This window comes from Calidris pugnax, unplaced genomic scaffold, assembly GCF_001431845.1.
Source record: "Calidris pugnax isolate Ruff unplaced genomic scaffold, ASM143184v1 scaffold52, whole genome shotgun sequence".
NCBI classification, from domain to species: domain Eukaryota; kingdom Metazoa; phylum Chordata; class Aves; order Charadriiformes; family Scolopacidae; genus Calidris; species Calidris pugnax.
In genome coordinates, this window is record NW_015090811.1 from 2,018,677 (window position 1) to 2,041,161 (window position 22,485).

Consider the following 22,485-nt stretch of genomic DNA (forward strand, 5'->3'; position numbering starts at 1 on the left):
AATTCCCGGTGCAATGCGGGCAGGTCTCCGCTAGTGGTCTCTCCAGGCACGTTGGATCTGCGGGATCCAAGACCTTCCCCGCAACCACCAAACTTCATCAGGGATGGGTCGGCAGCAAACTTCTGTGTGTTTGTGACAATGCAGAGCGAAATGAAGACAATATCCCGCCCGCCTGTTTCTCTTGATGCAGAACAGGCTGTGAAGGTTTGTTTTTTGGTGGTTTTTTCCTTTTATTTTGACATTTTGAAGTAGACTGAGATTTACATCCATAATGAAATGGAGTAAAAGGCTGCTCGTTTTAATTTTAACATTCAAAAGTGCTGTTAAACACAGATTTAGGACTCTGTGAGTGTTAGTTAATACTTTTGAAAACTCAGGTGCGAGCAGAGAATGCAGTGAGGGGGTTTTTTTATGTTTTTGCAGTTAAGGAAAGCATCAGGAAAGACCCAAGACTGATTTTGTCTGTTCACTCCAGCCGTGCTGGTGGCTTTGATGAGGTGGTCAGTTCTACCTCTTGAGTAACTCTGTCCACCACGTTTCTTGCCCTGTCTTTCCATGAAGAGGTTACCAGTGTGATCATTTGCCCTCAGCTCGAAAACACTGCCTGAATTATTATTTTTTTTTCCTCCTTGATGCTAAATTTTGAATAGTCGGGCTGTTTGCATTGGAGTGAAGCTGCCTGGTTTGTTTTTCAGGCACGGGTGGGTGCAGTTCTGTGTCTCCTCCTCCTCTCCACGCCGTCCGTCCCCTCCGACTCTTGATGAACTGGCCGAAGTTGGGGCTCCCCGCTCGCTCCTCCCATGCCTTGGTGGGGCTGGAGGCAGCTCTAACCCCTCCCAGGGAGGGAGCTGGGCAGCAGCAACTGAGTGCCTGCAGCAGCCTGACCAGGGACCTCATCCTACCACAGCCTCGTCCCTCCTGCTCCCAGCTCCCAGAAGGTCTCAGGATCCGCAGCGGGGACCTCACCGACCAGCTTTGCTGAGCCCCTGTGGCTGCTCTCCTCCTGTCCAGCTTGCCCCACCAAAGGAACGCCATGGTGGCCACCTGCCTGCACCTGGCTGGATTTGTCTGCAGTTTTATAGGGTGGATCGGGGTGGTTGTGGCCACGCCAGCAGCCGGGATCTGCAGCGGGGACCTCACCGACCAGCTTTGCTGAGCCCCTGTGGCTGCTCTCCTCCTGTCCAGCTTGCCCCACCAAAGGAACGCCATGGTGGCCACCTGCCTGCACCTGGCTGGATTTGTCTGCAGTTTTATAGGGTGGATCGGGGTGGTTGTGGCCACGGCCACCAACGACTGGGTGGTGACTTGCGGCTACACCATCACCACCTGCAGGAAGATGGATGAGCTGGGCTCCAAGGGGCTGTGGGCAGACTGCGTGATGGCCACAGGTCTCTATCACTGCAAGCCCCTCGTGGACATCCTCATACTGCCAGGTACGTGTGCCCTGTCCTCCCCCTTCCCACCAGGAGGTGAAGAGCCAAGCCTTGCTCTGAGTTGGGCAGGATGAATTGATGGTGAAGCTCCTTCAGCTTCATCAGCGCAGGAGATGGTCCATGAAAAATTTTAAAGAATGGGAATGATAGCTCTTAACATGATTCACATTAAATCATACCAGGTTTTACTTATACCTAGGTATCGTGTTATCTGTGGCTATTAAAGGCCACTTAATGTTTAATCATTGCTTTTAGTAAATGCTGGCTGTTCCTTTCACATCTTGTATCTAGATGGCATTACAAAACATACATAGTATAATAATGTAAAATAGAGTATTCTGAGTTTTGCTTTGAGATAATGATGAACTATTACAAATGTCAATGTTCTGTTCCTTAAAATGATTTGGAGTATAACGAGTCTTTCAGCATTTATTATTAATGCTGCTATGGCTTTTAATCTTTTGGATCATCATTAGTCTTGACGGTCTTGTGCTTCCCACATGTTGTAAGGCAAGACAGAACTTTTACACGGTGAATAGATGTAACTACATGTAACTTGGCTTGATATTTTCTAATTGTATAGCAGTTTTCATTTAGTTTACTGCAAAGCAAAAATTAAGCAAGGTGTTTCCTCAGCATTAATACATCTTTTGAGCTAATCATGCCAGCCAAAGCCTTGTGTGGTCTTGTCCCTGTAAGTTTAGTTAATGATCTTAACCTGTTTCACTCACTGTTCATTCTGTAGCGCTGCTTTGTTCAGCTATGTTTGAGATTGCACCTCCTCTAGCATGCCAGAGGTGCCTCTTCCAAAGCTGAGAGGGTAGAAATAACCATTCCTTGTAGTTTTCTTTCATGTTTCCTTATTTATTTAAAAACTGCGGTGAAAATAATTTCACAAGAGGTTGGAAAGATTATTCCTGAATTTCTCTCTGGTGCAGAGCCTCGTCTGAGGTACCACATAGTGCTCAGCAATATTGAATCTCTCAGACTAGCTCCTATTCTCCCTTTCTCTGTGTGTGTATACTTTTATTTTAGTAGATTTGCTTTCCTCATTGCTACTATTGTTCAATATGATCCGGCACAGAAGACAGAGAAAAGACTTGCCCCAAAGAAACATTATTGAATGATGTTTAATAAATAGGTAAATCGGTCTTTCAGCAGCAGAAAGCAATTCTTCTCTCCAGCAGAAACAAATCACAAAACATGATGCTTCTGCTTGTAACCCATTTGATACCCACAGCTTTCCACGAGAGGGAAATTTATCCTGGTGTGCCCGATAGCTGAAATGTGTTTAGAGGCTTTCATTGCCTGAGTCAAGTCTTTAAAACAAACGTGTTTGTATTCTCATTTCATGGGGATTGATTGCACAGACACCACACTGGGCACTGCCATCTCCTTTGTTTAGGGTCTCCTTTTTTGCCCTGAATTCCTCAGGTAACTTTTTTTTCTTAAGTTTCCTCTTGAAAAATCAAGTAAATATTCAGTACACACAGAGTCTGCATTTCCAGGAACAGTAAAATCCTCATTCCTGGTGTCTTATCTGTATGTCAGCAGGATTTGCGTGAGGCTTCTTCTTGCTGATATTGTTTGAGACATCATGAAACTCAATGTCTGCACGTAGCAGCTTCATTTTGTTAATAAGAGAGGAAAGAGGGGCAGCGTATTCACTTTGCTGAGGCTGTCCCAAGAGCTGGTGGAGGCTCACCAGGCACTGGAGCAAATCTGATGCTTGGTTTTTTTTCTTTTGTATGCCAGTAGTGACTCAGGATTTTTTATTTATGTATGAATTTTATATATTATATCTATAAAATATATAAAATTAAATTATATATATGTAACATATTTTAAAATTTAATTTTTGAGACATTGTTATACATAGACCCTCGCAGAGTGGTAGAAATGTCACGTCCCTGCCCAGCACACCCACAGTCCCCATCCCTGGTCGTTCCTCACTGCCTTGTGTTGGGCTGCTGGTGCTGCACGAGGGAAAGCAGGAGAGGGCTGGTAACTGATGCAATGCCAGGGAATCCCGTGATGTCCACAGGGACCCAGAGGAACAACATGACCCTTGGTTATGGCAATTCAGGCAGCTCTGCAAAGTGTGGTCGTTTCTTCTCCCTAAGGAAGAGCTGTGCCAATGGTCACCTCGAGCCACAGATCTTCTCTGAAAAGCCCACTACCAGGCTGGACTCCTGAGGTGCAGCTGGATGTGGCTGTGATTGGTGATCATCCATCCTCCCAAGTCACCAGTCCTCAGCTCATCAGGGTGGTCATATCTCATGGACTTGTGTGTTTCAGTAATGGATCTTCAATTATTCAGCCCTCCTCTGAATGATTGTAGACCTCCTCTGCCCACAGCAGTCTTTAAGACTTTAAGTCCTTGTTATTTAATCATAAGTGTCTCTATGAAAAGATAAAGGAGAACCCCTTCCTGGCTGTTTCTCCTACTTTCTCCTCCCGTATTTCCCAGCTCTGTGATTTCTCAGTGTCTTGCTGGGAATAGTTTGTGTTTTCCAGGCAGTGCTGCTTGTTCGTTGGAAAATTCTGACCGTGCACACCCCATGCTCATGCACTAACCACAGTACTGCAGTCCCCCTGTCTTAATTGTTTACACAAAGGATTGAACCTCTCTCCCATACTCCATGCAAGTGTTGGGAGCTAATCAAAGAGGAGTCTGTCCAAAGGTTCTCAAAAAGGAGTCCTCAGCACAAGAAGGATATGGACCTGCTGGAGTGGGTCCAGAGGAGACCACGTAGATGATCACAGGGCTAGAGTACCTCTCCTATGAAGACAGGCTGAGAGAGTTGGGGTTGTTCAGTTTGGAGAAGAGAAGGCTCCAGGGAGACCTTATAGCAGCCTTTTAGTATCTGAACAGGCCTAGAAGAAAGCTGGAAAGGGGCTTTTTAGAAGGGCATGTAGTGATAGGATGAGGGGTAATGGCTTCAAACTGGAAGAAGGGAGATTTAGATTAGATATCAGGAAGAAATTTTTCACTGTGAGGGTGGTGAGACACGGGCTCAGGTTTCCCAGAGAAATTGTGGATGCTCTGTTCCTGGGGTTCAAGGCCAGGCTGGATGGGGCTTTGAGCAACTTGGTCTGGTGGGAGGTGTCCCTGCCCATGGCAGGGGGTCAGAACTCGATAATCTTTAAGGTCCCTTCCAACCCAAACCTTCTATGATTCTCTCGTGCCAAATAACCAAAATCCTGTTTCCTTGCCTTGCCAACAGGGTATGTCCAAGCATGTCGAGCACTGATGATCGCCGCCTCTGTCCTGGGTCTTCCTGCTATCTTCTTGCTGATAACGGTCTTGCCCTGCATCCGGATGGGCCACGAGCCTGGAGCTGCCAAGTACCGGCGGTCCCAGCTGGGAGGGATCCTCATCATCCTTCTGGGTAAGGTTCTCTGAACGGGCCTAGAAGAAAGCTGGAAAGGGGCTTTTTAGAAGGGCATGTAGTGATAGGATGAGGGGTAATGGCTTCAAACTGGAAGAAGGGAGATTTAGATTAGATATCAGGAAGAAATTTTTCACTGTGAGGGTGGTGAGACACGGGCTCAGGTTTCCCAGAGAAATTGTGGATGCTCTGTTCCTGGGGTTCAAGGCCAGGCTGGATGGGGCTTTGAGCAACCTGGTCTGGTGGGAGGTGTCCCTGCCCATGGCAGGGGGTCAGAACTTGATAATCTTTAAGGTCCTTTCCAACCCAAACCTTCTATGATTCTCTTGTGCCAAATAATCAAAATCCTCTTTCCTTGCCTTGCCAACAGGGTATGTCCAACTCGTGCCAAATAACCAAAATCCTGTTTCCTTGCCTTGCCAACAGGGTATGTCCAAGCATGTCGAGCACTGATGATCGCCGCCTCTGTCCTGGGTCTTCCTGCTATCTTCTTGCTGATAACGGTCTTGCCCTGCATCCGGATGGGCCACGAGCCTGGAGCTGCCAAGTACCGGCGGTCCCAGCTGGGAGGGATCCTCATCATCCTTCTGGGTAAGGTTCCCGCCGTGTGTGGAGAGCTGGAGGTCTTCTGCTGCTCCAGGATGGCACGGTGCAAGCAGGTTGAGTGTGTTCACCAGAAAGGATGGGTGTCCAGGCTGGGCTGACCCTGAAGCTCTCCAGCATCGCTGCAGTCTGTGGGGTGAAGAAAAGGCATGAAGAGGAGTGGGAGGACAAAGAGCAGAGGCAGGGTGAAGAGGGGAGGTCTTGTGGAGTCCCAGGGGACGGCCACCACCGGTGTCTCTGGGAAGGTCACAGTGGTTGCACACAGGCAGCTGGTTTTGCTACTTTGCTGTGGAAGCAATGCTGGTTTGGAAAAGTGTCTAAACTCCCAAGCTGTTTACACCCTCCAAATCTCCCTGGGTATTGCAGATGCAGCCAGGTCAAAGTGAGCTGAGGTGTGTGAGAGGGGAAGCCCGTGGCTGAGGGGGAGCTGGTGGTGCAGGGACAGCAGAGGAGGGAGCAAGGAGGTGGCACGGACCTGGGAAGAGGGGTTGGGTGCCTCCCAACCCCCTCTGCCCAACCTTGCCCTTGGGCCTCCAAGTTCCCCTGGGAATTTCTTCCCATCCTCCATGCCTGGGGAGGAGATTGTTTTGAGCAGCGTGGACTGTGGAGCTCATTGTCCCCAAGGCAACACCTGCATGTTCTTGAGGCCTCGTCATCTCAGCAACAGGCGGCGGAGCCTTGTTTTCACCCGTCTGTGCGGCAGAGGAGGAGGGGTGAGGGAAAGGGGCCTCTTTGTGTGGCTCTGCTGGGCGCTGGCAGCCCGCGCTGACATCATGCCAGTCTTCTTTCTTCTTCTTCTTCTCCTCCTTAATTTTTTTTCAAGTGGACACTGGAGATAGCTGCACGCTCGGAGGGGCTGTCCTCTGGACGCTCCTTCCTTGCAAGCGGTGCCTCCTCCAGGGCCTTGGTGAGAAGCAGATAATACAAATCAGGACATCCCAAACCCAAGGGACTGAGACCAAAGGGCCCTTTCAATGACTGTGGGGTTTAAGAGCACATTGCTGCAGCTGGAAATCCTAAAATAAGCTTTACAGGGCCTGTTTAGGACATCCTGATCGTGAACAGCCATGTTAGAGAGCTGTTGGAATGTGGTCTTCATCCCTGTACAAAAAGCTTAAGTCACATATTTGGGCTTGGCAAAGTGAAAGGAAAAAGTGGAGGGTTTTTTTCTCTGCCTGTGAATGAGATTTTGGTGCTGGAGGTGTCTGCTCCGTCGGATTTCCCCTGCCTGGGATGGGGGGGACTTTGTCACCAACAAACGTGAGTTTTGGGTCCCGGTGAAGGAGAACGTGCTGTAGATCAGCCCTGTTTGTGTGGCTGCAGACCTGGAGGTGAGAGTATTCTCCTTAAATCTGCTCTGACCAAGGGTGACAGGTTTACGGGACCAGAACATGCAGAAAACAAATTGCAGTGGCCCTATCGGGTAACTCTGCATTAAAATAAGTGAAATCCCATATCTTGCAGCGTTTTACCAGGGGGTTGAGGTCTAGTGTGTCACTGTCCCACCCTGGTCTTGCTGTGGTGTGACACCAGGGAGGAGAACAGATGTAAGAGGATGGAAGAGAGGGGTTGTGGTGCTCCATAACCCAGGCACCTCAGAAGGTGGTTTTCCCACTAAGTAGATCCTGTGAGCAAAGAAAACGTGTATTTACACAGGCACTGGCAGGCAAATGCTCTTTGGGTGGGATTTGGACTTTTTATCAATTTTTTTACCCCTGTGAGCTCTGAAGCATCTGCAGGTGAAGTGGTTTGTTCATGTCACTGATGTCCTGAATGATCTGGGCTGGGAATGGCAGCCTGGTCACAGTGTTTTAGTCACAATTACAATAATACTCTTTATGTCAGGTCACAAATGAAGAATAAATAAGCTCCTTTTGCTCTTAAGTTTTCTCTTAAACAGCAAACCAATCCATATTTATTTTTACAACCCCCAGTTTTTTCTGGGCTGCTCAGCAAGACAGTCCCTGTGGAAGAAGAATAATGTACAGAGCTTGAGACTGACATTATTTAAGCTGATTAATGATCTGTTATTTGCAAAATGAGGTGTTACCATTCCGGAGCATTTAATCAGCAGGAATCAGGCCTTGAAAATTGTAATACTGATGTAAAATTAATTATATTCTAGAAGTAATATGCCTTGCACTGTTCTTATTTACCCTCTGGCCACTAAACTCTCCTTTGTGGTTTTCCCCAACTGCCTTTTCCTCTAAGTGGACACCAAATGCTCTTTGGGTGGGATTTGGACTTCTTATTGATTTTTTTTTTTTATCCAGAGCTCTGGATAAAAGAAAACAAACCCCCAAACGCTCACCAACGTAGCAAAAATAGATAGTTGAGATGTGATCAGGGGAGCTGGCCCCATGGCAAACTATACTTGTTGCTTGGGGAAAGGGTGGCAGTTTGTCCCTGAGATTTATTAAAAAGGAAAACAGGGGTCGAAACAGTGTGGAAAAAAAACCAACCCAAAACACAAACAAACCCTAAACAAAAAAAAAAAAAAAAAAAAAATAGATAGTTGAGATGTGATCAGGGGAGCTGGCCCCATGGCAAACTATACTTGTTGCTTGGGGAAAGGGTGGCAGTTTGTCCCTGAGATTTATTAAAAAGGAAAACAGGGGTCGAAACAGTGTGGAAAAAAAACCAACCCAAAACACAAACAAACCCTAAAAAAAAAAAAAAAAAAAACCAAACAAAAAAACCCAAGTTGAAATCTTGCCAGGAAAACAATGGGCTCAGATATTCCATTGATTTTTCTGTCCACTGATGATAGCAGAGTGCAACCTGTGTGCGCACCCTCCTCTCCTGCCCGCTGATGTATTTATGTCTCTGCCTGATCCTATCTGTCCGAGATAATTGATTTATTGCTGAAAACAACCCTCAGCAGAGGTTTGCTCCCAGCCGGTAGGAAAACATTTCACGTGCTCCTGTTGATGGAAAAACCCTGGAAAAACCATCCCGTGTTTTGTTGATACTAATTGGGGGGACCCTGTGCTGGTAACCGAGCAGGCATTTTCCTAACGGAGGTGAGGGACTCAGGACACTGGAAAACACAGATGAAAAATACATTAGTTGTTAGCAATTTTTACTGCAAAATGACCATGTTAGCTGTTGTATACTAAATAAAGGATATTATTTTTTTTTTTCTGGACACGGCATGAGATTTACTTGGAAAATTGTAGATACCAAGACCAAAAGATGGCCTTGGACACAGGAGAAAAAAAAAAAAAAGAATATTATTTCAACCAAATGCTTTGAAAGAGAAATCTGTGTGACTTTGAGTCAGCAACTCGGAATGATTAAATTTAGCTGTGAAAGAGAAGTATTCTTTCTTCTGCAGAAAGCCTTTAAGTTACTGTTAAGGAATTTGGCAGGGACTCGCTGTCCCTTGAGTTAGAGTAATCCTGCACTATCTCCCCCACCTCCCCAAGCACCTTCTGTCCTTCTTGCCTCTGTCTGCTTCCATCTGATTAAAATATGCCTCTAATGTGGAATATTAAGAGTTTCAGCTCAAGGGATTGAGCCACTGCAAGTCCGTAGTCAAAAAGAAATGCTCAGAAACGCTGGGAGCCTGGGATGTGTCCCTGTGGATTCTCAGCGATCTGATGGAGCAAGGACAACCTCACCATCTATCACTGAGATGAATTTTGTGGGTCAGAGGCAGTGGCTTTTACTTTTTAGAGTAGAGAACTACTCTACCCTTGCTGCAAAAAGCAGGCAAGCCTTACAGGATGTCTGTGCCCCAAAACACGTCTGTTTTTCCAGGTAAAATGATTGGTCTAATAGAAAATATTCCTTCTGTTTGCAGAATTTCTTTCATTTTCCTGCTAGACCATATTGACTACAGCAGCTCTACTATCTGAGGACATTCATATTTAGGGAGAGGCAAAGGATCTCTCGGCATCAGCACAAAAGAAAAGGGGGTGATAATTTCTATTCAAAGAGTTTGCTGTTGTAGGCAGCTGTTTCAGTTCTTGAAACTTGCCCCAAAACGCCTTTTTCCAATCCCTTTGGTTTACTTAGAAAATCAGCTTTTCTCCAGCCTTTCTCTGGGATGCAGCAGGACCAAAAGTTGAGTTCACTGAGAAATACTGCCTGACTGCCCTTTTGGTGTCTTCTCAGAGGGTTTACAGCCCCCTCTAATCCGTGCAGAGCGATGAAATCCAGTCCTGTTCCAGGGCGTTCCTCTTGCTGAGCAACGGGGTGGCCGGTGACTGACGGCAGCTGGTAGCCTCCGAGGACAGAGAGGTCAAACGAACCCGTGCAGAGTCCTTGGCTTGTGTTTCACAGCTTTCTAGTATTGTCAGCATTAAAATAAGGTGGTTTGACATGTCGTTGGGCCACACGCACAAGGGCTGCTATTGTCTTGGTGGCCCTGAGAGCTCCTCTCACCCCAGCGCAAGTGTTTTCTTCTGTCCTGTGTTGTGGGGGAGGGTCCGGATAGATAACGCTCTTATAGTCTATGGACATAAATATATATAGATATTTACTGCTGACAGAAAAAGAAAAGATGATTGTCTCTTTTCGGACAACAAAGAAGCTTTTTTTTTCCCATTCCCTCCCCATCCTATTGCGTATTCCCAACTGATACATTTTTGTTTGAAAGCTCGTGAGCTGTTTGCAGGACTCATCCCCGCGCGGGAGAAACGCTGCTCCCCCCCTCCCTGCCTCCTCCCAAAATTTCCTCCAAAGCCGCGGGGCCCTCGCTTTGAGGAGGCCCAAAATTATTCCTGGCTTTATTAGCATCCTCCAAATGTTCTTCTCTTTCCCGTAAGAAAATATTTTCTCTCACAATAACTGCAGCTAATGGGGATGGGTTTTCTGCTGTCCGGCCAGGAGCTAGGGTTTGTTCTCCTCTTTAACTAAACAATTTTATTTTTAATCTCACCCCCCCCTTTTTTTTTTTTTTTAATTCCCTCTTGCAACCTTAACTTTTTGACACTGCCTCCAGATACCTTTTAACGCGGTCGGTGGAAATCTGTAACGCTGCCACGGTCCTGTTATTGTTTTGCTCTGATTCTCTGATAGCCACAAGGATGGACTCCTGCACAGCTTGTCCCAGAGGCAAGTAAATATTGACAGATTAATTCTTCTCAGATGTACAGGCCATAAAGGAGTATTGTTTTAGGATCTGCTCCTGGGAGGTGATTAACACCATCAACTCCTGTTGCCCTCGGTGCATGTGGGGACTTTGCAGGATGGAGGTAGGACCTTTGGTGAGGGTAGTGAGCGTGACCTTGTGTAGAACAAGGAGAATGCAGGGCATCTGTTTTCTCCCTGCTTGGAGCTGAAAGCGTTGTGATCTCTAGCCTGGCTGCCTGCAAAGTGCAGTGTTTGAACCCATTTTACTGTCCTGAGGGGTGTTTACTTCCCATGTCACCTGCCTAGCAGTCCTCACAGCACTGCCATGGCAGCCTTCCTGCTTTTTGTGGAAAAAAAACCTACAGAATTTCAAGCAAAATTTGAAGTCCTCAGTCATAGAATCATACAGCCGTCTAGTTTGGAAGGGACCTTTAAAATCATTAAGTCCAACCGTCAACCTAACACTGACAAGTCCACTGCTAAACCATGTCCCTCAGCACCACCTCTACCTGTCTTTTAAATACCTCCAGGGATGGTGACTCCACCACTCCCCTGGGCAGCCTGTTCCAATGCTTGATGACCCTTTCGGTGAAGAAATTTTTCCTAATATCCACCCTAAACCTCCCCTGGTGCAACTTGAGGCCATTTCCTCTTGTCCTATTGCTTGTTACTTGGGAGAAGAGACCAAACCCCACCTCGGTACAACCTCCTTTCAGGTAGTTGTAGAGAGAGATAACATTTTTTGACCCACTGTAGACTCTGGTTAAAATACTTTTCCTCCTCCTATTCAATTCAATAGGTTTCTGGGGAACCTTGTTGGGTTTGTCTCCATCACTTGATGTAGAGAAAATTTTCCACAGGGAAGTGGAATCTGCTTTCCAGAGTTGTGAGGCACTTTCATGTTCATAAAAACACCCCAACAACACTCTGCTGCTGCTTATTTTGTCCCTGCCTGTTTCCTGCTTGTGTTTTATAAACTCTGCTCTGACTTGCTGAGTGCTGGGATATTTCATTAATGTTTATGTGACTGTTCAGTGATGCTGATTGACATGAGTTCATACAGAAACAGTGATTTAAACCAGTTGACTTTGGATTTTACCGTCCCCCCGATGCACATGGCTTTTGTGGTCTTGCTTTGTATTTATTCCTAATTCTGCAGGCTCTCCAGAGCAACACTTTCAGAGGTGAACTTTCATTCTTCCCCCTTAAGGCTATTTCTAGGGAACAAATCTGTTCCCCTGGTAATAAATATATCAGGTTGTGTCGAGCAGCAGTTGTTTTTCCTTTCTGTTTGTTGGTGCCTGACAGAGATGGCTGTTCTCTTGTGGTCTCCCTCCCCACGAGGCTCCCACGCTGCCTACTGCTCGGAGATCTCTCCGACCAAGCCCTGATGCTGATGCTCCTGGGTCCCACCGTGGGACTGCAAGGGAGGAGGGATGGGTGCAAGGGCGACAAAGATGGTGAGGGGTCTGGAGAATAAGTCTTATGAGGAGAGGCTGAGGGAACTGGGGTTATTCAGCCTGGAGAAGAGGAGGCTGAGGGGAGACCTTATTGCTCTCTACAACTACCTGAAAGGAGGGTGTAGAGAGATGGGGGTCGGTCTCTTTTCTCAAGTCACAGGCGACAGGACAAGAGGAAATGGCCTCAAGTTGCGCCAGGGGAGGTTCAGGCTGGATATTAGGAAAAATTTTTTCACTGAAAGGGTTATCAGCCATTGGAATGGGCTGCCCAGGGAGGTGGTTGAGGCCCCATCCCTGGAGGTGTTCAAAAGACGGGTTGATGTAGTGCTGGGAGGTATGGTTTAGTGATGATGTTCCTTGTTCGTTGTGTGGGTGTCTATTTTTGTCAGTTAGGTTGACGGTTGGACAAGATGATCTTTAAGGTCCCTTCCAACCTAGAAGATTCTGTGATTCTGTGGTTTCCTCCCTGTCTCCTGTCCCTTTGGTGAGCCCCGTGTCCCCACGGTGAGGGTTACGTGCTGGAGCTACCTTTCCTTTCCATCTCTCCCCAGCCATGTGCGGCGTGGTTGCCACCATCTGGTTCCCCGTGTGCGCCCACCGCGAGACCACCATCATGAGCTTCGGCTACTCCCTGTACACGGGCTGGATCGGCTCTGCCCTCTGCCTCTTCGGGGGCTGCGTCATCGTCTGCTGCTCGGGAGATGCCCAGACGTTCGGTGAAAACCGTTTCTACTACGCCTCGGGCTCCAGCTCCCCTACCCACGCCAAGAGCGCCCACGTGTAGGCCTCCCGGGGATGCCCCACGGCTGCCTTCAGATGCTTTGGCTGGTGGGTTCGTGTGCCCTGGGTTTGCTTCTTACTGACACACGCCGCTGTCAGGCTCCCAGGGGAAGATTTAGAAAAGCAGCACAAATGTTCTGGTAGTTCGAAGCGTTGTTATTCTCCCCACCTCTTCCCCCCCCTCCCCACCCCTTTTCTAGAAGCCCTACCTCTTGATCCTCCCCAGTTTGTCCCGACCACTTGCCCCATCTTCTCGCAGCCAGGATGACTCAGATGGTTTGGGGTTGTCATGTGGGTTTTAGGGTTGTTTGTGGTTTGTTTTTTTGTTTTTTTTTAATTTTATTTTCTAGCTCCCCTGCTTATAGGAGAGTTTAAAGCAATAAAAGAGAAACGAGAGAGACACTTTCCTGTGGTTAGAAGGACTCTGGCAGCTTCTCCCACCACGTCAGTATTTGCTTTCCCCCGTTCAAGGTCACCGCCTGGGCACGGTGTGGGCGAGGGGGGTAGGGAGGAAGGCTGTACTCCCCAACCGGGCAAACGTTTCTCTTTTGGAACAAGAGTAGGGGAATTTTTTTCTGCCTTTCTCTGTAAATACTTTTGTATGAGTCTGATCATTTCAGTAACAGTATTTCCCCCACCCCCCACAGTCATCAGTATGAAGGAAACGGAACCCAAAGGTCCTAATTACACGGTAGATAACGGTGCCTTTTTACATAGTTTTAAATGACTTTGGGGGCTCTAATCCCCGCACTCTTGTTTTGGTTTCTTTTTTTTTTCCTTTGTACAGACCAGTTACTAAAAATGTATTTTTACATTTTTTTTAAACTCCTTGCTTTCTTCCTTCTAAATTTGTGTTCTCTCTTGGATCATTAAAGCAGCACATCTTAACACGCAGTATAATGTACCTGTTACAATACAATTCTGGTGAATACTGATGATGCCTTTGTACTTTCAGTGGAATACTGTACAATAAATAACAGAGTACCTGCAATCACCGGCTTCTTTTTTCCCTTCCTTCCTGTGTGTTTCCATAGCTAGTTTTTCCACGGTGGGGGTTTCCCAATGATTTTGAAGGTTTGTTGTATTTTTTTTTTTAATAGCAGTTCAGGATGAGAGATTCTGCTCTGCTGTGGAATTAAGCAGGTCTTTTGGTTGGGGTTTTTTGTTGGTTTTTTTTTTTGAATATTTAAAATATGAGTAATCTTCCTCGATGATACTGACCTCTGTCTTATCCATTGGCTCTTCCAATGTTCCCAGTAGCAGGTTGCACCAGTGGTACCACTGGCTCCTGGTGCTCTTCACATCGGGGAGGTTTAGAAGCCCACTGAGGCGGTGGAGATACACCCCCAGCACAGCTTGGGCGTGCTGAAGTTGAGAAGTCGTGTTGCTGGAGGTGCTTTCAACTAAAATAAGAGTCTGATCTGGGGTCATCGCTCTCTTTGATTAAAACCGTGTAAGATCAAAATCTAACTCAGCCCTTACCAGGGGCTGTAGCAATTTAATTATGTTGATACAAAATCCCATCTGTTCCCAGAGATGTTAGTTCAAATAATTTGTGTAAGTCAGGCTTCAGGAGCAGGAAAAAGGGAATAGCTGCTGTTCAGGCATGGACAAGGGGGAGAGCCTGGGCGTTGAGAGTAGGAGGAGAGGGGATTGAGCCAGCAGAGGAGAAGACCAAACAAATTATTTGGGGTGATGGAGAAGAATTTGAAAACAAGGCTGCTAGTCAAGCCTTGGAGGTGGCTTAGGGACTGCCCTTTCATCTTGATCCACTTCAGCTGGAGATTCCAAAGTGGGCGACACAGCCCCAGGCACCAGGATGCTGCAGCTCCCACGCTTTGCCATGGTGGGACCATTTAAGAGGAGTCAATAAGGAGGCTCCAGGAGGGGCTGGTCATGTCCCGGGCTGGCTGTGCATCCCCCTCCAGCCCCGACACACAACCCCAGCATCTGCCTTTAAGACCGAGCCATCATGAAGGCGTCTCTGTTGTGCAGGCTGCGCATCGCTGCCCTCCCATACAATGTCCCCGCGGCGGGCAGGGCTGTGGGGCTGGTGGCAGGACACTTGTGCCCATTACATCACGGGCAGGGCACAGGCAGTGCTTGTGCTCCCCGGGGAGATGCCACAAGCCCTGCCATTGATGTGCGGGGGCCGCGGGCGAAGGGGCGGCGCACAGACGTGCCAGCTTGTGCTTGTGCAGGCTGCCCAGGGATTGTGGATTGTGCCCCGCTGCCCGTGGCTTCAGCCCAGCGGTGGCTCTGCCCATTAACCCTGGGGCTGATGGCAATGTGGGAGACCTCAGAGCAGAACCCTGCTGGGACACTGCCCTGGGGCAAAGCGGGAGGGAAAACCACAGGAAAACCTGTCTGAGATCATGGAATCATAAAACGGTTTGGGTTGGAAGGGGACTTTAAAGACCATCTAGTTCCCACCCCCCTGCCCTGAGCAGGGACACCTCCCACCAGACCAGGTTGCTCCAAGCCCCAGCCAACTTGGCCTTGAACCCCTCCAGGGATGGGGCAGCCACAGCTTCTCTGGGCAACCTGTTCCAGTGTCTCACCACCCTCACAGCAAAGAATTTCTCCCTGAGATCTAATCTAAATCTCCCCTCTTTCAGTTTAAAACCATTCCCCCTCATCCTACCACTGCACTCCTTGATAGAGTCCCTCCCCATCTCTCCTCTAGCCCCCTTGGAAGGCTGAGGGGATGCCCGGAATGCTTGAGGAGGGTTTTTGGCAAGGTGTTGGTGCTGCTGGAGGGGCTCGAGTAGTGGTGCATGATCCAACAAGGAATGAGCACTGCCAGGCAGGGCTTATGAGTTTTTTGCTGCCCACACCTTTAGGGCTGCACCTTGGGGCTGGGGACCCTCAGCAGGGCTCTGCTCACTCTGCCCATGGTCACAGGTTACTGGCAGAAGGTCCCAAATCCAGCCCTTAAAAGGCTCTGGGCAATCTGCTCAGAGGAAGGAAGACCCTTTATTTCAGGGAAGAGAAGCAAAATCCAAACAAAGCAAAAACAACTCTGGAGCAGCCGCGGGGAAAACGGACATCTGCAACCGTGGGACGCGGGGAGACGGGGCCAAGAATGGGACAGGATATTAGTGCTGGCATCGCAGAGGGGAAGCGTTTGGAGGAAGCACAAAGAACATTAAACTTTTTGAGTTTTTAAAGGACCAAAGCTGAAATACCTGCTTTGCGTCGCCCCAAAACGCCCCCCTCCCCTGCTGTGTTCTCCAGGGCTGGGTTGGCCACGGCACTGTTGGCTCTTGAAGGCTTTTGGTGCTTGGTTACTGACCCAAAGCCTCAAAATAGAGTCAAATATAATTCTCCTTAAAGGAAAAACATCTCTAAACATGCCTAATATCAGCTGTGGAGGGGTGGGGGTGAGCTGTGGTGGTTACCCCGGCATGGAGGTGGTGGTCCATGGTGCCCCAGGGGAGCCCTCCCTGGCCCCACCAGGACCAGATATAGCTCCTCATCACGAGGAAGACGCCTGGCAGCCTCCCTGTTCCCCAAATAATAGGGTTAACAGGAGGGAGGGGAGACTGGTGACCCTGAGCACCCCAAAGGGGAGAAGAATTCGTGGCATCCCAGTTATCCCAGGGAAAGGGGGGTGCTGGCAGCACCACGAGAAGATGAGAAGATGTTGGCACTCCCCAGGGCTTCGCACTGCAATAGTCAACCTGTGGTCGTTGGCTTTGGTTTCTTTTTTCTATTTTTTTTTTTTTTTGTGTAAACTGATAACCATTTTTTTTTTCGCAACAGTGCAAGTAAATACCAAAGTCAGCCCGCTGTAAGGGATCTTCCACAAAGGAAATTTTGAAGCACTTAAGGCAAGGTTTGTTCACCTCTAGCTTCAATTTAGCATTGAAAAAATATCAGACCTTCAGCTCCTGATTGGCTTAACAGAATTTATAAGGGAAATCTTTTTATTTTCTTTTCTTTTTGGTTTAGTTCTTTCATTTAAAAGATTTACATTACTATGGAAACTGATACTAAGACACATTTTTCTCTGTCTTTAAAAATCCATTAGTTCTTGTTTGATTTTTAAATGTAAAGGCACACAATAAAGCTTTATGCATTTATTAAAATATACAGATTTTGGTAAATTTAGATTTTTTTTTTCTTAGTATCTTGATAATATATATATATTATATGTATAGTTGTCAACAACACAATCATTTGAAAATAAAAATCACTCCATAACATATCTGCACATTTTTTTTCTTCCTCATGACACACTACAAGATCCCATTGTACAATGCACCAATGGGCTGTTGAAAACCACAACAAAAAATAAAAAAAGAACAAACTTTGTTTTAACAAATACACCAATTTCATACCAGAACTGCAGAGAATTGTTACACCAGAAAGTACCATCCGGAAAAAAAAAAAAGAAAAAGCAAGATATACATCAGAAAGACCGAACATAACGAAGTGAAGATCATTTACAAGCTGGATTTACAACATCCGATGTCGTTCGGGGTGTGATTTTTCTGCCACGTGGAGGATGCCGGTGTGGTGGGCCTTGTACCGAGTGGTCATAACCGTGTGGAGTGAATTTGTGGAGGGACTGAGATCTTATAGAGTCAGTCTGGAAGGTTTGAGGTATCTATGCTCCATCCATATCATGCATTGGGCCCCCTGGGCTCGTGCCCTGTGGAGAACGGTCAGGCGTGGTGGGGCTGGGTGCCTCTCACCAGGGGTGGGACATCTCTGCCTGGTTCTTCCTGATGGGTCAGGGGTGTGAGAACCTCCTTGAGGCCACCCAGGGGGAAAGGCTGGATTTGGGGGTTACAGCAAAACAAGCACTTGCACCTCCTCCCAGCATCCAAAACCACCCTCCGGCACCAGCAGTGGCCAGAGGTGATGGTCATGCCTGAACGTTTTGGCCTTTGCTGCTTTTGCTTGTGTCCATTGAAGACCCCAATGCCCGCTACAAGGGAAAGCACCCAAGCTCCCAAATGGAGATGGTACCTGTGTGTCCCCCAGGCACTGCCACTCGGAAAGGGGTGGGGGAACCTAGGGAAGACCCAGCCTGTGGCTCGGCTGCTTTCTCCTTACACTCCAACCTTAGGTGGGACATGGTGGGCTAGGGAGGAGGGTATGAAACCCACCCACCACCACGGCAAGGACTGGTGGCAGCGTGTCCATACTGGACAGTGGCATCAAACGCTGTTTCCCAGTGGTCCTGGGGATGTGGTGCAGCCTTCCTGGGAAGGGGAAGGAGGATGGGTGAATGGGAACAAGAGCAGCCGAAGGGCTTCACTTGATGCATGGATCCAACGGAGAGGTTCCTACAGATGCCAAAGAGCAAGGGATCAAGCCCTCGTCAAATTATAGGGCGTAACTAGAGCGGATGTGACGACAGACATTGGTACTGGTAACTGCTCTGTAGCAAGAGATTAAGGCTGCAAAAGGAATAACAGGCTTCGATTCGACAGGGTACTTGGGCATCAGTTTGTGGTCCGGCAGATGCCTAAATACCGCGCGGAAGCGGGACGAAGACGACTACCTCGGATAGGGTACAGTACAAGAGCTGGTAGGAAAATAGCATCAATCTTTCTCCCTGAAAATGTAAAGCCAGACCTGCAAGGTGCCATCTCTCTTGGGTACTTCTAAGGCATCGAGGAGGAGAGCAGCCAAGCGCGAGTGAGAGGTGACCTTTGCGAGAAGTGCTCGGCGCTGCCCGGAAAGGTTTCCCAAGCTGCCCCGTGAGCGGCGTGCGCGTTGCAAACAGCTTTTTGGTGGGACACACTCAGGATTTCTGCTTGCAGAAGCGTGGTGGGGGCGGGCAGCGGGAGGGGGATGCCAGAGCGAAGCTTATGGGTCCTTTTGCCAAATCCTCGCTCCCATCCTTGAGGTCCTCGTGGAGGTCAAACTTCCCTTGGCTTGCCCCGGCTGCTCCGGGGTTATGATCTGCAGCATCAGATGCTCTTCTCCACTGGGGAAAGGGCTGTAGTTCGTGACTGTCTGGGAGAGGAGCTGCAGGTGGGAAATTTTTGCAGCCGTGGACAGCCTCTCCCTCAAGCCCTTGAACCCCGGGAGAGATGGGGACGGGTGTGGGTCCAGGGACCCTCTGCACCCAGCAGCCCGCTTGCCCTCAAAGGGTGCCAGGCCAGCTCTGCGCTGTGTTTTTGGGGGCTAAGCCTCATCCAGCGAACCAAAGTGTTAATGGTTCTCAGCATCACACATTGGACATTCTGCCTCATGCCCCCATCGATGTTAAATTGTCCCCTGGGATGCCAGCAACAGCCCCTGGTCCTGGGGGTTGGTCTGGGCTGCTCCGGGGGAGCCCTGGGGATGGATCCGGCAGTCAGGAGGAGGATGGGTGTTGCTGCCCAACAGGGTGTTTTCTTCATTGTTATTTGTTCCAGAAGATGTTCCTCTGTCGCAGTGTTTGAAACCAAGCATGTTGGTGATGGTCTCCAGATAATTGCTGACTCAGCAGTGCAGCTGCTGTCCGTGCTGGGGGAGGTGGTGGCTGCCACCAAACCCCGTCACCGCTGGTGGCAGGGAACCTGATGGCACTGCTTGGGGTCATGGCTGGGACGTGCTGGGACAACTTGAGGTGTCCCAGAGGGTTTAACTATCCCACCTGCCCACCTGCTGACCGCCTCTGCCCTGCGAGCCACCAGCTCTGTTTGGTTTCAGGTTGAAATATGGACTCTTACAGAAAGAGCAACATTTCTGTGTTTTTTCATATGGTGTCCACCAAGCCAGGGTCAGAAACAGAGAAAATGGTAAGAGGTGGAGACGTCAGCAGGGAGGAAGATTTCAGCAGCTGAGTTCTCTCCACTCACCATGTGTGGCCCAGCTCTGCCAGCACATCGCTGACCCACAGATGATGTCATTTTGCAGGGGCATGGACACACTGCTGAAGCACTGAGGCCAGAGTGAGCGTTGAAATGTGCCCACCACAGTGAGGGAATTACAACATAGTCATTTTTGTAGAAGACACAATGTGGTGGAAACAGCACCCAGCCTCAGACCAGTGATGCTCAGAGAAACGGCGTGTGGTCCACGTTGACCATTTGCACAAGGTGGGTTGAGCCAAAAGGTCACAGCCCTCACTATGACCAGAAATGGGACCAGGCTCCCAACCACAGATTTGGGATGTTTGGCCATGCTGGGATTTCAAGATTTGATTGAGAGATGGACTAATTTTGAATCCCTGTATTTGGGATGCTTGGATTTGGGGTGTGGGGATGGACATGAGGGTCACACTGCTGTGTGCATCGAGTCCCTTTGCACCAGAACAGGCCATGGAAACGCTGTGTGATGGGAACAACATCCCTGGATCCACCTCTGAGCTACTCCCTTGAAAGGGGTTTGTCCATCTCCATTTCATACGTACTTACCCGTCTGTCCCTCTGGCTCAGCTATTACTTCCAGGTGGTTCAAAGAAGAAAACACACGTGCTGAGAAAATGCCAAAAATGAAAGAGTGGCATCCCACTGCTGCAGCCATCGGGTGGACATTCCCTGCTGACAACTCATCTCATCCCCTCATGCGGCTCCTTCCACCTCTAAACACCCTCCCAGTTTGGCACATCTCCCACTCCACCACCTCCGCTGGTGCAGCCAGTGCTGGGAGGTCAACCGGTGCCGGGGGATCGGCCAGCGTTCACCAGAGTGGGACCTGACTGGGGGAGCCAAGACGGGCCACGAGTGTGTTTGGTTCGTGGTCAACGTCAATCGCAGAGCGTGTCCCAAGGACCAGAGGTTGAGCGGGGTGGTGGTGGAGGACCCGGGGAGGATGGGGCAGGACAGGGGAGCTGCGGGCACCCTTCCTCATCGGCTGGGTGGCGCGATGCCCCATTGCCCACCCCACTACTCAGGCGAGTAGTCCAACTCATCGTTGGCGATGAGAGCCTCCGATGGCGGTTTGTGCCTGCCTTTGCTTTTCGACCTGCCACTCGTCCGATGGCTTTCCTTTGCTCCTGCCATTTGCTGGTATGAGAAGCCCTTGTCCTCGGAGGGACCCCAGCCCGGGAAGCCCTCACCCTCGGTAGCGTAGGAGAAGCCATCATCCACGGAGAAGGGGTCGACGTCCACGTCGTAGCGCTGGTAGGTGCTCTGGTGGAGGGCCTCCTCCCGGGCACTGATCTCCAGCGTGCTGTTCCACATCCCGTAGCCAAAGTAGATGAGCAGACCTGCGGTGGGCGAGAGGGAGAGGGCTGGACCCCAGCTGCCCACACTGGCCCCAAAACCCCAGATAAAACATGTTTGGCCATGCCCCAAAACAGCATCTGCCCCTCAAAACCCATGTCAGGGGTGGGTGGGGGATCCAGCCCGGCTCACCACCAGCATCCTCCCACCCAGCGCCGGGCTGGTGGCAGCTGGTGAGGGTTAAGTGTACCTAAACACACCTATATTTTTTAATCCAGTGTATTTTATAGTTGATGTCTGCTCTTCAAATCTCTTCAGTTTGTGTTTTCAGCCTGCCAGCTGCCACTCCGAGGTCTGTATGTTTTAAACATCAGCTGGCATCACTGTTGGCCACGTGGTTGTGCCATCTGCAGCTTTGGTGGGACAGCAGCCCCCAGCAGATGTGTGGAGGCTCCCAAGTGCTGACAAACCACATCTCCACCCTGTTCCCCTCCCAGATATCTTTGTCTCTCTGGAGTTTTCTTACGCACTCAGACTCTCCTGCTGGTGCTTGCAGCCATGCGTGCCTCGGGGTTGTCAGGATGAGCGTATTTGGTATCAAAACAGCTCTGAAATCCTGTCTTCCTCCCTTCAGGAGTTTAAATTAATCTTCTCCCTCTAGCCCTACCTGATCTCACCTTCCTGCACCAATGCTTTTCCCGGAAACAAATGTATGAGGAGATCTAATTTCCAGTGGAACTTGGGATTAACCTACCCCAGATGCTCACATAGAGAAACCCAGACTTGTCCAGATGCCATGGACTGGCCATGAGGGACTGCTTCTGAGGTTAAATCCAGAGTCTGTGTGGCAGGATGGCACATCTCTGCCTGGAAAACAAATGGGATGTGCCTCTCCCAGCTGGTGAGCAGCCCTGGATGGGGCTGGTGGAGCTCATCACACCTTAATGGAGTGGCTTAATTGACTCATTGCCATTGCTAGCAGCTGAAGAGGTATCAGATGTAACCACAGGGGAAAGTGTTTAATCACAGTGGATTAAACTGGTGCTTTGGAGTCATTTTGCTTCCAGGTAGAAGAGTTTTCCCTGGGTCTACAGCTTCACCTATTGCCTTTAGGGGCCAAAAAACCACTGATCGTGGCTTTTCCAGCCCGAAGGGTGCATGTGGCAGCTACTGCCCAACTGCTTGGCTTGGGCTTTGGGGAGTCTCAGAGGCAGAGCTTTGCTATGGGACCTCAGTCTTGCAGGACTGACTCAGCATAGCTGATGTCCTCACCATGAAGCAAAATTGGGAATGGTAAAATGGAGGAAAAAAGGTGGTAGCACCTCCTCCTGAAGGATGGAAACTGTGAGACTACTCTAAACTCTCTGAGACACCAAAGGGAGATCCACAGTCTGTTCATGTCATCTCCTGCTCTGCCAGCTGAGGTCAAACGTCAGGAGGTACCTGAGAAAAGCATGAAGACTGGTGAGCCCGGTGTGGTGGCCTGTATCTGCTCACCCCTCTTCCAGAGAGGTGATTCCTGCCTTTATGGGAGGTGGCTTCTGATTATGACCTTTGCATCAATCCTCATTCTCTTTCCCCACCACATTCTCCCTCTCGACTCAGGACTCTGAACCCTGTTCCCAAA

At 49.1% G+C, this 22,485-nt stretch overlaps 2 protein-coding genes across 4 annotated transcripts in view; one reads left to right on the forward strand and one right to left on the reverse strand.

Moving 5' to 3' along the window:
* The first annotated feature begins 782 nt into the window (after window positions 1-782).
* CLDN11 (claudin 11) lies at window positions 783-13,738 on the forward strand. 3 transcript variants are annotated; one of them, XM_014938777.1, is made up of 4 exons: window positions 783-1,036; window positions 1,211-1,433; window positions 4,661-4,825; window positions 12,519-13,738. In XM_014938777.1, the coding sequence occupies exons 1-4, from the start codon at window positions 1,034-1,036 to the stop codon at window positions 12,749-12,751; spliced, it is 624 nt and encodes a 207-aa protein (XP_014794263.1). In that variant the 5' UTR covers window positions 783-1,033; the 3' UTR covers window positions 12,752-13,738. The 3 variants fall into 3 exon arrangements, with proteins under 3 accessions (XP_014794263.1, XP_014794262.1, XP_014794264.1); XM_014938776.1 differs by having other exon boundaries at window positions 791-941; window positions 1,109-1,433; XM_014938778.1 differs by lacking the exons at window positions 783-1,036; window positions 1,211-1,433; window positions 4,661-4,825 and adding an exon at window positions 5,255-5,416.
* A 2,911-nt stretch (window positions 13,739-16,649) lies between these two features.
* The window catches only part of SLC7A14 (solute carrier family 7 member 14), a 34,527-nt gene continuing 28,691 nt past the window's right edge, over window positions 16,650-22,485 (reverse strand). Inside the window, exon 9 of the mRNA XM_014938866.1 lies at window positions 16,650-20,902. Within this exon, the coding sequence (XP_014794352.1) occupies window positions 20,580-20,902 (323 nt within the window). The 3' untranslated portion in view covers window positions 16,650-20,579. The remainder of the gene's footprint in view (window positions 20,903-22,485) is intronic.